Genomic DNA, 21,548 nt, shown 5'->3' on the forward strand with positions numbered 1-21,548 from the left:
TCACGTGTATCACACATTGAACCTTCGCGCTCCTCAGACAGAGGATACTAGAATACTACATATTCCAACATTCAACCAGCTGGAGATGTTATCATTCATGGCTGGAGTGGACCTCCTTTGCATCTTACTTCATGGCAGCTCTTTGACTAAATGAATGTGTGCTGTATGTATTATTATTGCAGCTGAGCCCCATAATAAAGCAGTAAGTGAAAGCATAAGAATGTTTTCTATTTGCCACACAAATAGAAAACAAATTATACGTTTTTTTTCTGCAAAGGTTGAGGTCCGTTAACTACAGGAAATGCCTCTGAAGATCCTCTCTTTTACAGTTTGGTCTGGGTCACCATCCTCTGGGGAAAATGACTCCTCTTCCAAACAACATTAAGCAAGAAGGAACAATGTGCCTCCTGAGAGTCTGGACCCAGCTTTACTTTTCTGTGGTCAAATTTGAGCTGATGCTGTGCATATCTCCACCCACAGGTTTTATGAGTGCCTTGTCATCGCCTGAAGATTCTGATCACAACTCTGCTTTTGTTCAAACTTGATCTGTAAACAAATCTGCCCTCCATTCTACAAAAGACATTTTGATGATTTTTGGCTCATGTAAAAAATATTTGACCTGACATCCGAGAAGTGGTTTGGACCCTGTTCCTTGCAGTGTTCTCTTCTCAGCTGGCTCTGTGTCTTGAATACAGATGCTGTTCAGTCTTGTAAAGACGTGTATTTGATATATGGCTTTTAAAGATGTTGAGTTCCCTATAGGTCAGAGCTGAGGGGTGAAATGACCAGGTTTGTGAAAGTCTTTCCAGCTTGTGTTGTGATGCCTTCAAGGAGGCTTATAAATGATGCTGCTGGGACTACTCAAGAGTACTGTATGTGATGTCAAAGGGAGAAAAGGAGACAGTATTCCTCCTTTTTGATTCTTTTTAAGATCCTCTTTAAGAAATTATCCATTCGGAGCCTTACAGTAGAAAACATTATGTTATATTATTAGGCTTTATACCATGTGTCAGTCTTGCAAGTGAAGATTCCTTCCATGAAGGCTTCCGGTGGCATCCATTTGACTGGCAGCATGGCACGACCGCCCTTCCTGTAATAGCTGGCTCTGGGGAGAAGAAATAAACAATCGGATTTAGGAATTTCCATTTATCGTCAGCTTAGAAGAGAAGTGGAGAAGGAAAATGCCACTGGGCCATGAAATGTAAATTCCGGCCCTGCAGCTTTTCAAGTGTCCCCCTGTTTACCACATTAACCCAGTTATGCCTGGGCTGAAAGGACATCATCGTGACTCATCTTGTGTGCTTTGTTAAGTGGAATGCTGGTGTGTGACGATGCAGGGTCAGCATACAGACCTGTATATGTCTCGCGCCATGCCGAAGTCTCCGATTTTGGCTACTCTTTCTGGTCCAGGGCAGGTTAGCAGGCAATTTCTAGCAGCGATGTCTCTGGAAAAACAAACTACTGTTACCAAATGTAGCTTCATGATGGCACTAAACTCTCCAACCACCTCAGTTATTAAGTGTAGTTGATTGGCTGCAATGTTTCTGATCCAAAATCATTTTAGACTTTTTCAATCAGGTTTTATAAGATTTAAATTTCAAAAAACAAGCAAAAAAACAATACATTCCTAGATTACAGTTACAGTGTTTATTTCAGTGTTGTTGATCCCCATATTCAGTTTGTTTTTAGACGGAGCTCTTCACAGTATAAACAGGATGTGGGGTTTGAACCTGTGTATGAAGTGGTTCTCCTCCAGGTAGCGACAGCCGAATGCGATGTCTCTGGCCATCTGCAGCAGCTCCCGCATGGTGAGAGAGGAGGCCTGGCCCTGGATACAGCATAGCTCAATTTAGTGTACCACACACACTCACACACACACACACACACACACACACACACACACACACACACACACACACACACACACACACACACACACACACACACACACACACACACACACACACAGAAAGGTGTGGCACAGACTTACAGCTCGTGGCCTGTTCTGTCTCAAGAAGCTCTTCATGTCCCCTCCGGTCATCAGCTCCAGCAGGATGAAACGTGGCAGGATGTTCAGACTGACGCCGATGCAGCGCACAATGTTCTCGTGGCTGAACTTGCTGAGTGGAAAAAAAAAAGGTGAACAGAGGCTGGGTTAGCAGACCTGTACTTGTGTGTCGATCGTGTAAAACACGCTGTGCGACAACGCTGATGGAAGACAGAGAGAGGACACAGTCTGGTACACACAGTGTTTTACCACACAACAAATCTGACTTTTGAAATGCCTAAATACCAGCTACATAAATGTCATCACAATTATAGACTGTGCTGAGGGATGAGTCAATCAGCGTTTCATCCATGAATGCTGCACACCTGGAAAACCTCAGCCTTCCTGTTATAAGTTGGAGTATAACTGCTATTCAATGTATTTAACACAATGAATTTGATATGATTGGTGTTTTTTTTTTCTTTTTCTTATATGTATGAAATAGTAACATTAATTGTAGTTTATGTAGGCTGAATGTTTCCTCATCTATTGTTTTCATACACCAACGACAAAAAAAGATAGGATGAAGAAATCCTCTGCAACTACTACATTGCTGTATGAGACTATTGTCTATTGTCTATGTCTATATATCTATTGTCAAATGAGTCCTGGATCCCCTTAAAATGAATGAAAAGAAATCTCAGATGGCGAGTTTTAAAGCGTCTGCATGATCAAGTTATCTGTAAAAAAAAAAAAAAAAAAAAAAGTATCTGGGCTGTCAGGCTCAACTCTTTCTCACAGTTAAAATCATATTAGGACCACTGAAGGAGCAGATGGAACACACAGGGAACGCTTAAAGACGATGCTTCACCTCCTGGTCTTCACTTACTTGAATGTTCAGGTGAGGAGAATTCAAATGATACCATAGATACCCTCTTGCGGCCTCAAAATGTTCATTTGGGGCTACATTATTTATTCTTACACTCTCGACACACTAATTTGCGCTCAAATCCAGATTTACTACCAGCAAAAATGGTTGTGTGCTAGCTTGGTCTCTCAACAGCATCTGTACATGTGACCTGGGTGACATCTGGCACTGAGATAGTTGGTGTTAGACTGCTTTACCGATAAAAACATAGGCCCCCCCAGACATGAACGTCTTCGAATCATTTTAGTAGGTGTTTTCTAATGAGGGAATTTGCACATCTGGCTCCAGCTGTTATTTACTCGAACTCAGGGTAACACGCTGAGTCGCAAAATGAAGCCAGTTGCTGTCTGAAGGCATGAGCACACTAATCTTCACACATGCCAGGTGTGCTATGAGAAGGGGTGCATTAAGTGAAACAAGGTGTAAACTGCACTAAAGAATGTGTGGAGCCGCACCTCATAATCAGCGCCTCCATCAGGAAATCCATTTCGTCCTGCTCGGAGCAGATTTCTGGAAGAGTCTGTGGAGTGGAGAGAACCGGAGAAGTTGTGTGAGGCGAGCGTGCGCGATTGTCAAGAGCGAAGACATCATTGGAGCTAATCAGCAGACCATTGAGAAGCAGGCAAGCACATGTGGCGCTCGCTCAGCTTTTCAGTTTTTACCCCGTGCAAAGGTCAGTGTGTTCAGTGACTGAACAAATTTCCTGTTTTCACAGTCATCAGTCATTTTGTGCAGTCATGATACTTAATCTGAATTTGGTTCCAGCAGCACCTTTCAAGCAAGTTGGGACAGGAGAAAAGATGGTGTGTCATGATCAGGTATGAAGGGACATCCTTGAAAGGCTCAGTCGCTCACAAGCACAGATGGGGCGAGGTTCACCACCTTGTAAAATGTGCGACTGGATATTACAACTACTGCTACTACCCAATTACTACCACTAAAGTTCTTTTGCTTTTGTTATCAACATTTTACCCAGCGTCTCAACTTCTTGCAAATCAGGGTTGTTTGTACGTAGTGAAGCAAATAACCTTTCTGTAAATAGATGCATGACTAAACCTGTCCCTTCAAATCCCACACGCACATGTGACCTTTAAATCCACGAGGTAGAATCAACCCCGTGGAGGTGCTGAGTGGGTTGCACGTAATCGACATAACTCCTTGTGAGGTATCATCTAACGTTTAGGTGCAAATTTTCCTCATGCTTCACAGAGTGGGAGCTGACCTTTATGGCCACCTGCATGGGATTGTTATCACCGCTCATCCCCAGAACCTGTCCTTCATAGACTTCGCCAAAGGCACCATGGCCGAGAGCCCTGAAAGAGCAAAATGAAAAAATAAATAAAATACAGCAAAATAAGTGAAAAGATCTGTATTGTGTCAGCACAGGGAGGTTTCAGCATGTAAAACGGACATTTAGGTGTGCTGTACCTGAGCAGGGTTATGTTCTTGCGAGGTACCTCCTTCAGTTCATTGAGTGAAGCCGCCTTTCCTGCAAAGCAGTAGTTAGGGTTGTAGTCCGTCATGATGGTGGAGGAGCGGATCTTGCTCAGCTTGTACTCTGGGCTCTGCAGACGCCCCCTCACTGCATGCAGGTCGTTCTTCCTGCGGTACCACACTGAAGGCAAAGACAAGATGGAGACAGGCTCTTTTCACTTCCAAGTCTGAGATGTTTTTTTTTTTGTTTTTTTTTTAATCAGAAGCCTGACTGACCCCACACTCGCATATAAGTTGCAGAAGTAACTTCCTGATTCTCTGCTAACAGTAGGAGCGGTAACACAAGGAGGGGTCAAGTCGCATCTCACTAGTCAATGCAAGTTGATGCACATTCTTAGGGCCTGCGGGAAAACAGTCAGAAAGTTGCTGATTTTGGTCTTAAGAAGACAAATCGGTCCACACACACATTGGTGGGATGTCCACTCCTTGGTTACTGCTCCTAGACTGTCATTGCCAGTGAGTTTGGACTCACCCGCCGTGGAGGCAGCCCACGTCCCCGATGCAGGTTGGTAGTCTGCCAGGGAGGGGGCGTTGCGTGCAGGTAAGAGGTGCCGTCGAGCCATCGCCCGGTGCAGATGCTAGGGACTCGGGGGGGTTGGGAGGAGGGATGAGTTGAGGAGAAGGAGCAGGTGGAAGGGGAGGAGGGGAGGAGGAGGAGGAGGAGGAGGAGGAGGTGGTGGTGGAGGAGGAGGAGGAGGAGGAGGAGGAGATGGGGCGCCCAGGGAACAGACTACCTCCCTGCATGGGGGAGAGCTCAGGTGGAGAGACACCGTTAACCTGAAGGATGTGTGTGGGTGTGTTTTCTTGCAGCGCAAAGCAACATTTGTATGTAAGTGTACAAGTGTCATATATTTGTTTTAGTACGTGATTTATTCACTTGCAAATTCACAAAAATTACACACAAGACAGTTAGTGGAGACATCACACTTCGTGTTTTATGATGTTGTGCATAGAATTCAGCTTAGTTTGGACTTAATTACAGGAGTATGATGCAATAACACTCCACAGCAGGTTGTTAATGACTGATTATAAGGTAGACCTTGTCGACTGGATATACACATGATCTTCTGTGTGATGCATATATAAGTTTTGCTTGAACAAACTCCGCATTATTCTTTCACATTTTCATTTGTTCTGTTTTCTTCTTGTTTGTCTTGTGTCTAAAAAGAACATGCATCCAATGACTAATATTTTACGGCCTGGCTGACCTAACTCCAGCTAAATTGCTCTTTCCGCTTTATTGCATTTCCTTTTTCCCATCGTTTAAATATATGACTGACATATCAACTTCACCGCCTATTTTCCCAAATCTCCCATCTCCCATAAAGCATCTGTCAGGCAGAGCTAAAAACATTTTCTCATCAGTCATTATCCCAATATTCTATTGTTGTGTTTGTAAGGTTTGTGATCGGAGAAAGAAAGGGTTGTTCCCCTCAAGAGTACGGATGTGCTCAGCAATTGTGTAGATTAAATCACGAGATATTTTGCATGCAAGATCCAAAATGAAATGGGGATCATCCTCTGGGGAGCATGAATTTGGGGTCTTCCTTTCCTCTGTGTCTGGGAAAATGATTGTCCAACAGTGGTGTTGGATCAAAGGTCTCACCCAAAGCCCCAAAGATGTCAAGATGCTTTGCTTAAAAGGGGAACTCCAGTAAATTTAAACCTGGGCCCTATTTTTTCATTGTTTAAATGACTACTAGATACAAATAGTTTAGGACCTGGTCCAGCTGAGCAGCCGGCAGCCTCAAAGTGGGCTGCACTGACGGCAGTGTAATCACTGGGGACACATGTGTCCGTCAAAGAACATCATCCACTTAAAGGGATAGTTCAGGTATCTTGATGTGGGGTTGTATGAGGTGTGTATCCCTATTCAGTGTATTACTTGCAGTAGATGCCCATCAGTGATGAGCGTAAGATACTTGTTGTTTTACCATAAACAGCTGTTATATCACTGATCAAAGCCAGACTCTACTGATAAAAACAGTCATTTAACCTTGTAGAACACTGGAGTTGCTGGTCCTCCGCTACACCAGTGGTTAACTTGTTTGTTAATCTGCGACTTGGATGCTTTAAAGGTTGAGTTTGAATCTGACTAAATACTGTATGTAAAAATGTAAAACTCTAAAAAAAAAAAAAAAAAAAAAGTTGGGCTCAGGTTAAAAATACCAGAACTATGTTTTAAGGTTGGCTGGAAAATTGGTATTACCTTACTCGGGTCTTATACTGCCAATGGGGTAAAAAAATAAATAAATATTGCCCCTTTAATCTGTCAGATTTATTTGTGTTCACCCCTTTCCTGACCTTAGGTTGACTGTAAGTTTTAATTCTGTCAAAAACACAAACTGCATTTGTCATGCCTGGTTTTCTTTTTCCGGCAATGCACAAGCACAGAGAGCTGAAAATGCAACTGATAAATTTTATATACACAGGAAGTCGGTGCTGTGCAGATTTCTCCAGAGGGCCCTCACACAATGAGGTTTTCAGATTCTGTCGTCGGGAAAGGAAGCGCGAGCCTCTCACTGCTGAGGCTCACTTAATATTCAGCACTTTCGGCGAGGTTAAGGAGAGGATGGGGGAGAGAGAATCTGTATTCGAACCCCTGAAACAGCACTCGGAGGGGGAGATTAGTGGGTCAAACAAAATGTCAGGATTCCCTTCCCAGTTACCTGCAGGAGATGCTCGTCAAAAAGCTGACAAAGGTGCTAAAAAAAAAAAGTTATGAGTTGGATAATCCCTCACTGTCCTATGTAATTGCAGAATGACTGCATATGTTGTGGTTACAGCTACATACAAATTGCATAGTGTCTATTAATGACATGAGGTTTAGTATATAAGTCAACATAAAACAGTATATATAGCATAGCAGCTTTCGAGACAAAAGTTAAATACTAATGCAACATTAGTACCAATAAGTGATCATAATTCATATTGAATATGAGATTATGGTTGTCTCTTTCTCTCTCAGTTGTCTCTTTCCTAGAGCTCAATTGCCACTGAGTAGTAAATTAAATCTATGAAGAAAAAAAAAAACAAAACGGTTAATTCCCTAATCATTCCTATTTTAAGCAGTTTATTTGTGCAAGAATCATAAGTAAAGCTTTTAACGTGTCTGATTGTCCGATCGTCTCAGATTACAAAAATCGAACCAATCTAGCCGTCCTTTTGCCCACCCTCTCCCAAATGTTCTGTATCACAGCGTGAATGGCATTTTTGCCGTATCACAGCTGCTATCTCCTCTGACACTCTTATTGCAGAGAGTCAATGCCCGCGGGTGAAGATAAACTCACTGTGCGCTTCCCAAAGTGACTGAAAGGCTAATCTTGCATCCCATTTCTCTATTTCTTTTTTTTCATGCTATTCTAATCTTGATGTCTCTTTAATCATGACTGTTTCCTTCTTCTTCTTCTTTTTTTTTTTTCCTTTTTCAACCTCTTAATCTTAATGCTTGACATTTACTGCTATCTAATCTGGTCTCATCAGCACACACCTCAAACTGAGAGTAATGTCCTAGTTAAATGTCAGACCTTTCCACTTGTCCTTTTCATAGCCAATGATGTAGTTTTCTATCAAAATTGTACAGTGAGATGCTTACAGTAACCCCCTCCCAACCCCCACCCCCCACCCCCCCACTGTTTCCTGCCTCGATGTGAGCTATCTGTAGAAAATAAATATAGACAACAGGGTATTTAACTGCATCATCTCACTACTCATCTGTAGTGTCATGCTGTTGGACACAAAAAAAAGGAGTCAAGATTGTATTGACACACAGCCAGCAACAGGAGAGCATCACCTGACATAAGACACAATAGGTGCTTCCAATAAAAGTGTCCATATGTGCTCGCTTCATATTGTCGTATAATTCATAAACCACATCTTTCCCGCAGCTCCTTCAATCACTCCGCGCACAGCCAGAGCAGGGCATTTTAAACCAACACTCCAACAAAAATGTGCCCGTTTCTGTCAGTAACATCTGGAGGAATCTGTGCGTCCAGCTGCGCTCACAGCCGGTGGAAGGTGGCGGGGACAGACTGCACACAGAACTGGAAGAGTCTCTTACTGAGGATGATGCCGGCGCAGATCAGCGCCATGCCACTCGCGATGGTGGAGACCACGACCGCCAGGATCAAAGATGTCGACATCTGGCCCTGCGGAGCCAGGCCTTGAGGAGTCACTAGGAGAAGAGTGTCAATAATTAGGCATCAAAGAGTGTTTATATTAGAGCTTTATCTGGTCAGACTGGAAAGCATTTTGAGGGATTTATCATCAAATTTCTCCCACGTATTGTTTTTTATCCAATAGATGTGTTTGTTCAGGGTTATTCCGTACCTAAGGCGCCGATACACGTGACATTGTCGCTGGCCAGGACTTCTTCGTCGTCGCAGAGACAGAGGACGAGATGAGTATCTTCGTCTCGCTTGCAGCTCTGCGTTTGACAGTGGCTGCAGTTCAGCTGCACCTTGATCTCGCACTCGCCGTGACTCTCCATGGCTGGAAAGAACGACGTGCACACACACATTGAGACACAGATGCAGAGACACACAATCACCAGACACAAAGTATTCGTTAGTGAGAGCAATTATTAAGTATGCAGGATCCTCCAACAAGGTCTGGCGATAATCTTTGTTTCTCACAAATATTCTCTAGGCAGCCAAAGACTGAGGCTTTATAGCTCACACATAGGCTGTGTTCAGACTGCCAATTGTTTCTTTTGGCATATCCAGAATGTGTCCAGATTGATTTTATAAAGTCTGCACAGCAAAAGAAAAACCCACATGAAATGCAATTTGTGCAAATCAGATCCAAGCCACATTTGAAGGTGGTCTTAGACGCGATTCACATCAGATTTGTGTAGACTCTGTCTCAGTCCAGCTCTGGCCACCATTACCAGACTTGGAAGTGTCTTTTGTGTCACTTACAACACTTACAACAGCAGCCACCAATCATGACTGTGTGGAAAACGAGGCGATGGAGCTCTAATTCCCATGCTTTTGCCTACGTCTATACCACAGCAACCCACACAGATAGCTTGCAGATGTGTGGGCACAAAAAAATCTGATTTGATGTAATCCAAGTCACATTGATTTGAAGAGACATTATTTACACCCTTGACGCGCAGCCAAGCTCATGCACCGCTAACGCTTTTAGCTGAGCGGCTACTGTAGAGACCTTGGCTTAAAGGAGACTTTGATTAGACTGATGAGACGTGGGGAGACGTTTAATGGCATTTTCTTTTTCGTCCTCTTTCTTTCATTTAACTTCCAAGACAAGTCCCCATCTGCTTCACTTGTTTACGAGAACGCTGCAACACTAATGTGCAGAGAAGCTCCAGAAATGTTTTGTGGACTACGTAACTACACATTTTTACTAAAACCTTAGCCCGTGGCCATTTGAGAAAAATAGCTAGCATATCATCAAAATTAATGTTTGATACTGAATTCTTTCCAAAGGTCTTCAGCAATGAAACATGAGCCTGGGTGACGGAGTGACATGTAACTGAAAAAAAAACATGGCATGTGTTCTTCATAAAATGGCTCTGTAATACATTTAAGTATTATTGGCTCAACAGTGTGGTCCAAATCATACATTTGACATACATATGCGGTTTCATATTTTCTTCCATTATTAGCTTTCACCCCGTGGCCTAAACAGTCCTCCATTGTTTCTGGAATACATATTATGAATGTAAGGGGAAATTGGCTTGTGCTGCATGCCGACAAGACGATGATTTAACTCATTTATAGAATTGAATTATAACTATTTAAGGTTTTATCTCTTTGTCCAGATCTCGCCTCGAATGTGTTTCATGTTGGAACACTGCAGCGGCTGTCCGCTGGCAGCACACGCGGCAACAACAACAGTGCCTTTCACATGAAAAAGGAGGTCTGTCTGGTGGCGCCGAAGGCAACAGGCTACACGAGGCTGTGAATTAGTCGACTGCCTTCCTGTTCCTCCCACGACATAATGAGAATCAGATGGCTCTCAGAAAAAAAAAAACACACACACAAAAACACCATTACATGTGTCTTTACACATGTGTAAGCATGGAGGCCTGAGTGTTCAGACAGATAAGCTGGCATAAACAGGTTCAAGTGCACACACACACAAGCACACACACACACACACACACACACACTGGTACGTCCTGAGGGACTGATTTGATCAATTTCTTGGTGAACTAAGTCGAAAGACACCCAGAAGCTCAGGATTTAATCTTCACACAGGTCTCTTCGCCCTGGGAACTGTCAAGTTTAACACGACCTGTTCCCGGAATCACTCCAAGCAGCGATGCAACTCCCCGTTACGTAACGTTAAAGAAGCCCTTAAGTTACCACTGCAAAGGTAGAATACAGGGTGATTATTAGCTGTGTGTGAGGTAATGTCCATTACATGAGCCTGTTAGTCTGCATGTTAAATTGCGGAAAAAACACACCAATCCTACCCATTTTAATTAACTTCACTTGCGTCGATAACTTCTAATCAAAGTAATGTGTCAGCTCTAATTCCAGTTTATGTTCTGTTAACCTATTTGTTGATCAAATTGTTGCTATGACACTTTCAGAAAAAACTTTCACAGTGCTACTGGCCACCAAGCTGCTTTATCCATATGGTACACACATGTGCTCTGTTTTTTGTGTTCTGCTCTATTGTATTCAGCTCTAGGTTGATTAAATAGTATCTGACTCTGACTGTCCCCATCAGCAGATCGAGCCTGCTTTCTATCCTTTCAACTCTGCATCTCACAGTTTTCATCAGGGGTTAAAGTTTACTCTCTTCTCTGCTTGACTGAAAAAAAATCTTACATTATTGTCCTCTTACAGCCTTTCAACTGCATCTTACTGTCTTCATCAGCTGATGGCATTTTCTCTCTTTGCTTCACTAGCGTATGGAGTTTTTGACTTGACTTTGTTATTATTATTGATTGGTCGTCTTTATGCAATCATAGATAAGAACATTACTGCGTTTTCCTTTATCAGGCCACATTTCATGAACCGCCTCCTTATTTGTCGTCTCGACTGACTCCTTAAACTAGCTGCAGCTGCGACCTTTGGTCATGTGAACAAATGATGTATGTCACACCTGCCATGTCTTGAGGGAGTGAGAGTGCTTTTAAAGTTATTGCAGCTTCTGCCGGGTGTGAGCTACGGAGACTTGATTATAAAAACAGGATTAAGGGCTATCTAAGCACCGAGTGCACGTTCTGTTAGTGAGCACTGGTAACTTCACTATTTTGATGTAATTTGCTTTGATTGTTGTCGTTGTTGTTCTGGGTCAATCGCCTTTTTCCGTTGTGTGAAAGTTTTATATGCTGCTGTCTTGGCCAGGACCCCCCTTGTGAAAGAGATGCTGAATCTAGATGGGAATGCATTTTCACTATGGGATTAATCAGCATCAGTGTCTTCATCATGACGTGTGTCACTCTCACCTGCCAGAGGCTGAAGGAAAATCTCTCCCACCGGGTGAATGAACGAGACGCCATTCTGACCGTCGGCAGTGATCTCATCCGTCAGCGCGGCGTCGCCCCCTGTCACAAAATGTATGTTGTGAGCACTCAGTCAGATCAGTCAGTATTACAGCTAATTGAAACCACTCTCATCCATTGTGACACTTTATGCTTGTCAGCAGGCTTGACAGTTTTCTCTGACGGGGAACCACCATGTTGAATGACACCCTGCATTTCAAGGCTGTTGACAGAGGGTTGAATGACAAAAGGCTGTGGTTATATTGGAGTGATCCAGCTGTTAACCTCCCTGCTCAGGACAATAAAGCAAGATAGAGTAAGGCATGAGGAAGAAAGACAATGATGAACTAACCTATAAAGGAATTGATTTGACATAAGGTCAAAGGTCAAAGTAATATGAAGTTGATTCATTTTGGAGGTGATTTTGAGGTGAGATTTCTCCACATTGCTGCAGTGAAATGTAACCATATGTGTGCCTGTGATAGAGTAAGGCATCAGGAAGAAGATGCAAAGACAATAACCTATCAAAGGAATATACATAAAAGCAAAGAAATTGTCAAAAAAGAAAAGGTGTAATTGCTATGTATGATTACTGTGGCACAGAAACAAACAATGGAATCTCTAAACTGCACATGCCAATTATGTTGCTAAACTTTTTTCAGTTGAAATTGTGCTATTTCTGTAAAGAGTCAACTGCTGAGTGCAAAAGCACAGACATATGAATTAATATTGATACTGCATCTGAAATCACAACACTTTGTTTGAAGACATGAGTAGAGGAAATGAGGCAGATGCCGAGAAAAGAAAGTGATTTGAGGTTTTAGCACAGGGGTTGTTGGATGTTATCGAACTGTAGATGAGTTAAGTGTAGCTGACAGAATACTGTTACCTCTGTAACCTCCTCCGCCGCCTCCGGCCGTGCAGGCCCCACCTCCACCTCCAAAGCCCCCAAAGGTGGACCAGCTGAGCTTGGACAGGGCCAGAGGACATGAGGACCCCCCCTCAGCGCCCTCCACCAGAGACTTTCCTGCCCTCAGGTTAGGACTGAGACTGTCTTTCCAGCCTCCACCTCCACCTTCAGGGAAACAAACATGCACATTTTTGTAGAAAAACACTTTAAGGACACAAATGTTAAAAGCTTATGGACGTTACACTTTGAAAATTCTCGGGCAGATGATTCTTGCTGCTGTTCACCTGGAGTGAACTTCATCTCTGGGGTGGAGAGGTTTTAATCTACTATAAACATGAATGCCGTGAGACTTTCACAAAAGTTTTCGCAACACCATTTGAATTCAAGCAGGAGCCCAGCAAGGCGGCTACAGAGATAACACGAGCAGATATATTTAGGCAGACTGGAGACATGTCTGGCTGCACATCAGGGAGCTATCTTGATTTCCTCCAAAGGGAGTGTGTAATTTGTTAACCTGTTATGGTTATGTCTGCAGTGTCAGTTATGAGGGCACTCCTCCTGGGATTTTGCATTGCATTTCGATAAATCTGGGGGAATGTCAGGACACAAATGTAAGAAAATGGTCAAAGTCAAAGCAGCAGAGGCTAAGGTATACTGAATGTTAGCCTCTAGTATGGGTCAAGCCCCTGAAAAAATCAATAAGTTCAATTTGGAACCCAGAGAAGGAGACATTTACTTACTTGAGTCCAAGCTTGACTCCAAGGTGGAGTTTTTTTATTTTGAGAGTTTATGTTGTAGTTTGAGTGTTATGCTCAACATTCTATGATTATTTTCTGAGGGTATTTTGTGAATATGAAATTAGTTTTAATGTTTTTTGTTTCATGTTGTCCATACTTTTATTTTGAAGTTTATTGTACTGGTGGTGGTGTTAACTTTGGTTGCTGGTCATCTTTGTGTTCAACTCTCATGGAAAACAAGACAGGTTTAAGACCATATTATCACCCCGAGGAAGGTCCTATGCACTCTGCTCAGCTGTTCTGATAAGGAAGAAGACTTCAAGCTGGAGATTTGGCTTCAAGCTGGAGATTTGGCTGAAACAGGCAGAACTCTTGTTCCTTTTCCAGTTGTTGTGCATCTTTGTTCATGGTCACAGGCAGATTGTGAGAAGACATGAAATGGTCAACAGCAATGCTTCAGCCCGCTTGTGTCTTTTGTTCACCACTTGAAGCACATCAACGTCAACACTGCAGTTTCTGACAATCGCACACAACCGTAGACACATGAAGGTGTGATTGATCTTTTTTAGGACAACGCTCAGACAGTCATTCCTCGCACAAAAGTAGAAAACATTGACAACATAACCCCACGTATTGTAATCGGCGATCTTTCATAATCATACATTATATTGCACATGAAAGAGGTCAGGCTGGGAACGCAAAGGTTCATTCATATTTCTCCTTGTTGAAATATGACCAGTGTGTTTTGACTGTACGTGTTTTGAAGTTAAACCTCATAAACATGTGTAATTCCCAGGATGAAAACATGTCTTACTTTCATTTTCATCATCATGAGTAATATTCAGTTTACCTTGTGTATCCTTGTTTATATCCTTCATACATATGCCGTGTTTGTATTTTTAGATTCCTTCTTAATGTTTGGATTAATGTCTCTGAGTACTGCTGTATGCATGCTTGCTTGCCTTGAATTTACCTCTTGAGGACTGAGTAGAGTATATTGCAAACTTAATTGAATTTAATTTCTATAATCTTATCTATGTTATTTACAAAGTTGGAATTTTTCTCTTGATCCAAGGCAGCGATGTAATATTGTTCCTTCAGCAATGAATAATAATAATATTACATTTATATTTAGGGCATTTAGCAGCTGCTTCTGTCCAAACAACATACAGTAATTCATACATACACTGATGGCGGTGGCTGCCATGCAAGATGCCAACCAGCACATCAGGAACAGTTTTTGGGGTTCAGTATCTTGCCCAGGGACACTTTGACATCCTTGACTTTGACAACCTTCCGATTACAAGATGGCGGCTCTACCCCTAAGCCACAGCCACCCCTATATATTAAAGAGTAGCACTGTTACAGTGGCAACATTTTTCCACCACCTAACTTTACAAGCACTCAGTATAGCACATTTTTAAATCCACAGCTACTGTAGGCCTGTCTGGACTACGGCTGCAAAACTTTCCACTGTGTGCCTGAAATGGAGAGACAACGATCTCCTCCATCCTCCTTCACCCTGCAGCCTCGTCAGGTATACAATATGGTTGACGGTTTACAGGTTAATCAAGTGTTGGCTAGAAGAAGATTCTGCTGAAAAACAGTATGTTTTAAGGTTCCACCTCCTTCTGATTTTGCTATTGCTTTACATAAACTATTTCACTGAAATCAATATGTGTGTTAATAGACCCACTCTTAACTGATCAGGATGGTGATTCACTGTGTTATTGTGCTGACTATAAGGTTACCTCGCTGCTCAAGAGACTAAAAATAGTCTGCATAAAAATCTTTATTAATGGCACGTTAATACTCATTTTGAGGAGTCATTCTAATCTCACAGCAAGGCATTATTCCCAGAGAAATTAATGAAAATGTAAAGACATAAATAAATGATGATCTATCTTGCAATGTTAAAGAAAATGAGAAAAATAAAAATATGTGGATATGTCCCTTTAACCAAATCCACGCCAAGAGTTAATGGGGTCTGTTCTGTGCCAAGACTCATCCTCCATTAAAGCCTTTCAGAAAATACCGTAGCCGTAGTAGTTTTTGTCTAATGCTGCTGACAAACCAACCAATCAACAGGCAAACAAACAGAGTGAACAGTGTGAAAACGTGACGAGAGGATGACCAGCTCCAACAACGCCACACACAACCCCACGAATATGCACGAGCACACACTCACTACTAAGAGCTACATATTTCCCCTGGCACTCAGATCTTTAACTAAACAATCCCACAGAGACGTTTCAATAAGATGAGCTGGTAGATGGTCTGTGCTGAGACTCTGTCAGTCAGATGGGATTTAGTGAGAATGTTCCCGCAGGCATTTTCCAGGAGCAAAGAAAGCCCTCTCTGCCATATATGTCTCGCTTCAAAGGTCAAGACCTGTCAGGAATCTAAAAATACAAACCAGATAGATCGCATTATCCTCAGACCAAACACATCCCGCTGTGAAGGATCATGCATGCATGCCAACGAGCGCTGCACAGAACAAACAACTCCCCCCGTGTCTTTAACCATCACGTCTCTGTGCACAGATTTTAAGCCTAACTTGCTTTTGATATCACATAAAAGTCAAAAAATCTGTTTCAAGGAGAAAAACCTGTAGTCATCTGTGATCACACAGTCTACAACGGTGTCTGCAGCCAAACTTCAGTGTCATCATGAATAATAACTACGACTGTTCATTTCATACATTATTTATACTGCATACACTTTGTCATGAAATGCTTTCTTTCTTTCTTTCTTTCTTTCTTTCTTTCTTTCTTTCTTTCTTTCTTTCTTTCTTTCTTTCTTTCCCTCTTTTTGAACTCAAAGTTGAACTAGTTGAGAAGTTTCTGTTTTTGTGTTACTATTTTCGTCATTCCACTGTCTTTAATATAAACATTATATTTGTATCAATCTGAATTAAGCTGATAGTCAGTGTCAACAGTTGCCATTGGAGCAATTGAAATAAAAAGCCCTTATGAGGATTGCATGCTCTGTGGTTTATAATCACTCTCATCCTGTCAGTGTGGAGGGAGTCATCTCAAAGCCTTGGCACACAGAACTGAAAATGTCTACATGACAGGACCCCAAGGTTAAGTTGAGTGCCATCAACACTGGTACAGTACCTGCAGTGCCAGTTTGACCGTTGGTACTTGGAGCTATGGTGCTGTTCTCATACTGTTCCAGTGGTATGTGGTCCAGACTCGACTCTGGGTCTTCAAGGTAGGCATTTCCTCCTCCTCCAGCCGCAATCAGCAAGGGAACCATCTCACCTGCCTCCATCTGACAAGACAGCATCACTGTAAATCTTGCTGATTTGATCAGTGGTGAACGTGTATACATTGGCATTTCACTTCTATCTATATCTAATCCAATGGATTAGAGTGTGAGACCCTGCTGAATCGTTTCAGTGCGCTTGCAGACATTTCTGATGCCTATCAGTATTCAGACTTAATCACAGAATGGACACACGCTGAAACAACACAGTTTTTTTTCTGTCACCTTAAAGATGTAGGTGGCTCCGCCTCCTCCGCCTCCACCCCCAGCCCACTCTGCACTGGCCTCTCCCCTGAGGTTGTCCTCAATCACTGATGACTCACCCAGGCAGATCTTCTGGGTGTGGGGATTTCTCTACAGAGGATGATTTAAAGAAAGAAGCAAGCATCACAAAAATTTGAATCCAGCAGGAAGGAAGCTTCTTTTTTTTTTTTTTTAAATCTAGGTCACTCTCGTCTCCCCTCTTCTTTGCAGAAGATATCCCAGTGGGACACTACACACGTCAGTGAATCCTCCACCGCTACTCACCCCGGGACACGCATCCTCTCCCTGATGACCCACCAGGATGTAAAGAACGTCTCCTTTCTCCAGGGGAAATATGGCAGATATAAAGACCCCGTGGTTGCGTTTGTTGTGGTTTTTGGCTCCTTTCCCTCCTGCAGCACCGTATGCAGAGATCCTGGGGGAGACCAATGCACAACAAGAGGATTACATATTGCAGAAATTGCTTTCTGGCTCAGGCTCCAAAGCATATATCATACTAGATAGATACACTGCAATACACTTGAGCAAATGGCTAGAGACATCTGCCATAACACAAACACAGTCACCTGTGGTGAGGATTTCCTCTTACAAACCAGCACAATGTGTTGATATTGGCTAAGTACAGCTGTGCATGACTTAACCAAAGCAATTCACCATACTCTGTTTCATGTTGCGACTGTGATTGTAAGATCCCATGACTAGCTTTGCTTTGCAAGACGGTCAAATTGCTTCAGAATCAGAATCAGAAATCCTTTAATGTCCCGAAGACGGGGAAATTTGTTTGTCGCAACAGCAGAAAGCTTGCAGTCTTGATAGGGCAAGACAATAATCGGTTACACTCAGCACTGCTAGAATCATTTAGATCCAAAGTGCGCAATCACACCTCCAGTTTTTGTGAATGAAATCTGTCCAGAAATAAGCAATGGACACATTGCAAACAACAGTTGAACTCTTTCTATCAGAGGCTGATAAAGTCTGTGAACTACAATGTGCAAGATACCAAATCCAGGATTGCTTCCAGTCGCCCCTCTATCACTTTATAGTGTATATTAGTGGTTACCTAATGAGCAGGTGGTTACAAGGTAGCATCTGCCACCAGTGCACAAATGTGTGCGTCACTTTGAGTGGTCGCTAATACTAGGCATATAAATACAGTCCAAATACCATTTTGGATTGAGATCTTTTCATGGGATTTGTTGACAGTAAGAAAAATATCTCCAGACTTACACTTGAACAAGCCATCCCCTCTATCACTTACAGGTATCTGTTAGTAGCAGGCACCCTCCACATCTGGACTCCTTTTAAGGGGCCCTCCTTCCCCACAGTGACACTGACGTTTTTGTTCCTGTAGGTGCTGTCGCACTGGGCCTGGGTCGGGCCGTGGGGACCACTGGCGCCGCATGAGTTAAACCACCACGTCATCAAAGAAACCTCTTGAAAAACAGAGACAAAGACAATGTGACATGAGCTGCTGGGGACTGTTGAGTGAGCTGGTAACTCTAGGTACTGTAAATGCGAGACAAACAACAAAACATGTAAGAAAGTATGTGAGGCAAAGATAAACAGCTGAACATTAAAGAGTAGGAACACACATATGGCGCTACATCTAGGAGCCTGCCTGGAAATTGCATTAAGCACCTGGTAGGTGAATGCAGAACGGATTAAAAGCTTCCGGTCAGCCAACATGGTAGATAAAGCGTCAAGACAAATGCACAATCCAACACCTGCTATGTAAACTGTGCAGGCAGAATAAAAATGACATGGTAGACAAGGCACACTTAGAAAATTCACAGGGTGTCCCAGGTGACAGCCGGAGCTGCAGACTACCTGAGGCAGAGGGCTCTGGAAGGGGGCTTAAGAAATCCGCCAAGTCGATGATGGGCTGGAGATAGTTGAGATCTGAGGAGAGGCAGGGAGCCAGGGTGGAGAAAAGTGGGACGAAAGACAGAAAAGGAAACAGAGTCACAATTCAAAGAAGGGTTTTATAGATGAACGTGGAGACATTTCCACAGACTAATTCCTGGAAACATCATGAACACTTTCCTCCCTAAGTCCTTGTCATCCACTGCATAACATGCCAGCACAACAATATCCCAGCACAAACAGATCATAAGTGAAACATTTAACTAAGTTGTGGTTTACTAAAGTTCGTCTGGGATCCTGAATTGACCACAATGTCGGGGTCATATCATGGTAAGAGAATGTCCCAGTCTTACCCAACCAGAGCGGATGAGCATCAGTCACACGCACCACTGTTATCACTCTGCCTGTCATCCTTCGCTTTAAATCACAAAACAAAAACAGACGTATCCCTTTAATCCAGTGTATCAAAGTGCAAATTTATATCTGTGTATCAACTCTGTCAGCACACCAGAAAATGAAATTCATCCGGGATCACTTAAATAGTGCAGAGAGGGCTTTGTAAAGTCCTTTCACATGTTTCTGAGAGTTAAAAAAATCTGAAGTCTAATGACACAGAGGAATGTTGGCACGCATACCACACTGCCGCAATTGCAGAAAAGAATTAAACGCTGGTTACCCTCAAATCATGACCAATCATCGACACAAGGCTCTAAATAAGAGAGCGATGACCGCATCTAGCGAAATAAAAAGCAGTTGTCATCAGTCAGTCTTAAAAGCTGGCAGGACCTACTGTACTGCTCTGGTCTTCATTTCATTCAGCAGGGGTCTGAGTCTCAGAAGTGCATGGATCATCTCAAAAGTAATGAGGGAAGTCATAAGCAGACAGTTATGAGACAAATAGTCTTATTAGGCTTTGTTTCATTTGCTGCACAGTGGTCTGCGGCCACAAGTTCTCGTTTAATATCCCCTTCAAGGGGGAACAAAATTGTGTTTCATTTAGTGTATCTGTGCATAAGGCTGTGTGTTTACCCTTGAGGTCTTAAAGTCATATCAGTCATGTCAAGTCATTTCTTTCCTCATAAAACATCTGCAAAAACCCCCCAAAACTTTTGAACAATAAAAATATTGCATAGTTTACATCCATGTTTTGGGGACTTTAGGGATGTATTCTTCACTGCATTTGTTGGTGTGTTGCTGCGTTGCCTCTTTGCACATTACTGCCACCAACCCAGGACTGCAAGGAATTTTCAGGGAGGAGTATTGCAATGCCCACAAGTTTGTGAATAAGTCACGCAAAAATATTGCGCCATAGCAAAGCTACTGGATCACACGATCTGTTGGTGGTGATCTTGGAATAATTAATGTTGTTAAAAAGCGACCGATCGCATTTTAATAATGTCATAGCTCAGCGACTCACACATGGGAGATGTTATCCTTTCAAATGCTTATTCAGTGTTGTATAAGGGTATATTTGAATACTGACCATGTTTTCCTAAACCTAGCCAAGTATTTTTGTTCCCCGAATCTATAAAAAAAGCAACAGAAAATTGAAAAGAATTAAAATAAATAATAAGTGAACTTAGTGCGGAAATTATAGATGAGTCAGTGTAATCATCTGTTCCAACTGGATACAAACTCTGCTCTGTTTGTATCCAAGTGTGAATCCTATACTCGACCCACTGAGCCACAGTGCTGTTCCAGATGCAGTTCAGCACCAACAAAAGACAATGTCAGATACACCTTAGTGTGCTAATCTATGTCTGCATCTAGAGTGAGAGAACACACCAAACTTGCATGCCATTTCCCATAAATTCCATTTGAGCGCAGTGTGGCGTTCAAGTGTCATTCTTCATTCAAATGTTGCCCTGGCTCTTACATGTTTACTCCCCCTTTAATTAAACTGAAAATAACCTTTTCAATTTGTTTTGGTTTGAAGTAATAATTGCTCCAGTTTTATGTTGAACCGTTCTTAAATGGCAGTGTTTCTGTTATGGTCTCCAGAATTGTATCATGCTATGTAACCAACAGCTTACCTGTCTTGAAGCAGGCTGCTACAATTGCAATGTCATCGAGGGCCACATCCGCATTGGAGCCTTGTTCCCACATAGCTGTTACCTTAACATGGAACCTGGGGTAAAGCACATACCGGTTGCCTATTTTTAAAAACTGCAGTTGTCTTACAGTCTTCCAATATGAGCACAAAAACAGCTTGTAGGGAAAATAGGTCAAAGCTTCAAAAAGATTTCAAATTCTTTAGATGACGGCAGCATTTTCCTCTTTCTCATCATCAGTATGTACGCACTGCTAAATCTTCAGCGTGACTGTAGAATTGTAATGGCATTGCTGCCTGAGAAGAGCTTTAGCTTTGCCATGAAATAAAAAAGAAATGGAAATGTTAAAGAGTGATATGAAAAACTAAAAATTACAGAGAGTGAAAAGAGGTCTGTATGTACCCATGTTGAAGGCCAGTCAGCTGCAGGGCAACTTCTTCCCAGTCGTCTGTCCACTGACCATTTCTCTCCCAAACCAGTGGTGCAGAGTTGGTCCCATTCTCCTCTACAGCCACCAGCAGAGAACCATTAAAGTCCCCATACAGGTACAGAGAGAAACGCATCTGCACAGAAAAACAGACA

General features: G+C 42.5%; 1 protein-coding gene across 1 annotated transcript in view; it reads right to left on the reverse strand.

Moving 5' to 3' along the window:
- ltk (leukocyte receptor tyrosine kinase) overlaps positions 1 to 21,548 on the reverse strand; it is a 55,556-nt gene that overhangs the window by 4,359 nt on the left and 29,649 nt on the right. Inside the window, exons 9-26 of the mRNA XM_037071468.1 lie at positions 21,369 to 21,529; positions 20,949 to 21,043; positions 18,880 to 18,951; positions 18,311 to 18,485; positions 17,317 to 17,467; positions 17,014 to 17,142; positions 16,638 to 16,794; positions 12,761 to 12,946; positions 11,836 to 11,934; positions 8,739 to 8,900; positions 8,470 to 8,583; positions 4,344 to 4,530; positions 4,138 to 4,228; positions 3,371 to 3,435; positions 1,991 to 2,120; positions 1,731 to 1,828; positions 1,353 to 1,445; positions 1,004 to 1,105 (exon numbers count right to left, since the gene is read on the reverse strand). Of these exons, the coding sequence (XP_036927363.1) occupies positions 1,004 to 1,105; positions 1,353 to 1,445; positions 1,731 to 1,828; positions 1,991 to 2,120; positions 3,371 to 3,435; positions 4,138 to 4,228; positions 4,344 to 4,530; positions 8,470 to 8,583; positions 8,739 to 8,900; positions 11,836 to 11,934; positions 12,761 to 12,946; positions 16,638 to 16,794; positions 17,014 to 17,142; positions 17,317 to 17,467; positions 18,311 to 18,485; positions 18,880 to 18,951; positions 20,949 to 21,043; positions 21,369 to 21,529 (2,267 nt within the window). The remainder of the gene's footprint in view (positions 1 to 1,003; positions 1,106 to 1,352; positions 1,446 to 1,730; positions 1,829 to 1,990; positions 2,121 to 3,370; positions 3,436 to 4,137; positions 4,229 to 4,343; positions 4,531 to 8,469; positions 8,584 to 8,738; positions 8,901 to 11,835; positions 11,935 to 12,760; positions 12,947 to 16,637; positions 16,795 to 17,013; positions 17,143 to 17,316; positions 17,468 to 18,310; positions 18,486 to 18,879; positions 18,952 to 20,948; positions 21,044 to 21,368; positions 21,530 to 21,548) is intronic.

The sequence above is a fragment of the Acanthopagrus latus genome, chromosome 16, assembly GCF_904848185.1.
Source record: "Acanthopagrus latus isolate v.2019 chromosome 16, fAcaLat1.1, whole genome shotgun sequence".
Classification (NCBI taxonomy): Eukaryota; Metazoa; Chordata; class Actinopteri; order Spariformes; family Sparidae; genus Acanthopagrus; species Acanthopagrus latus.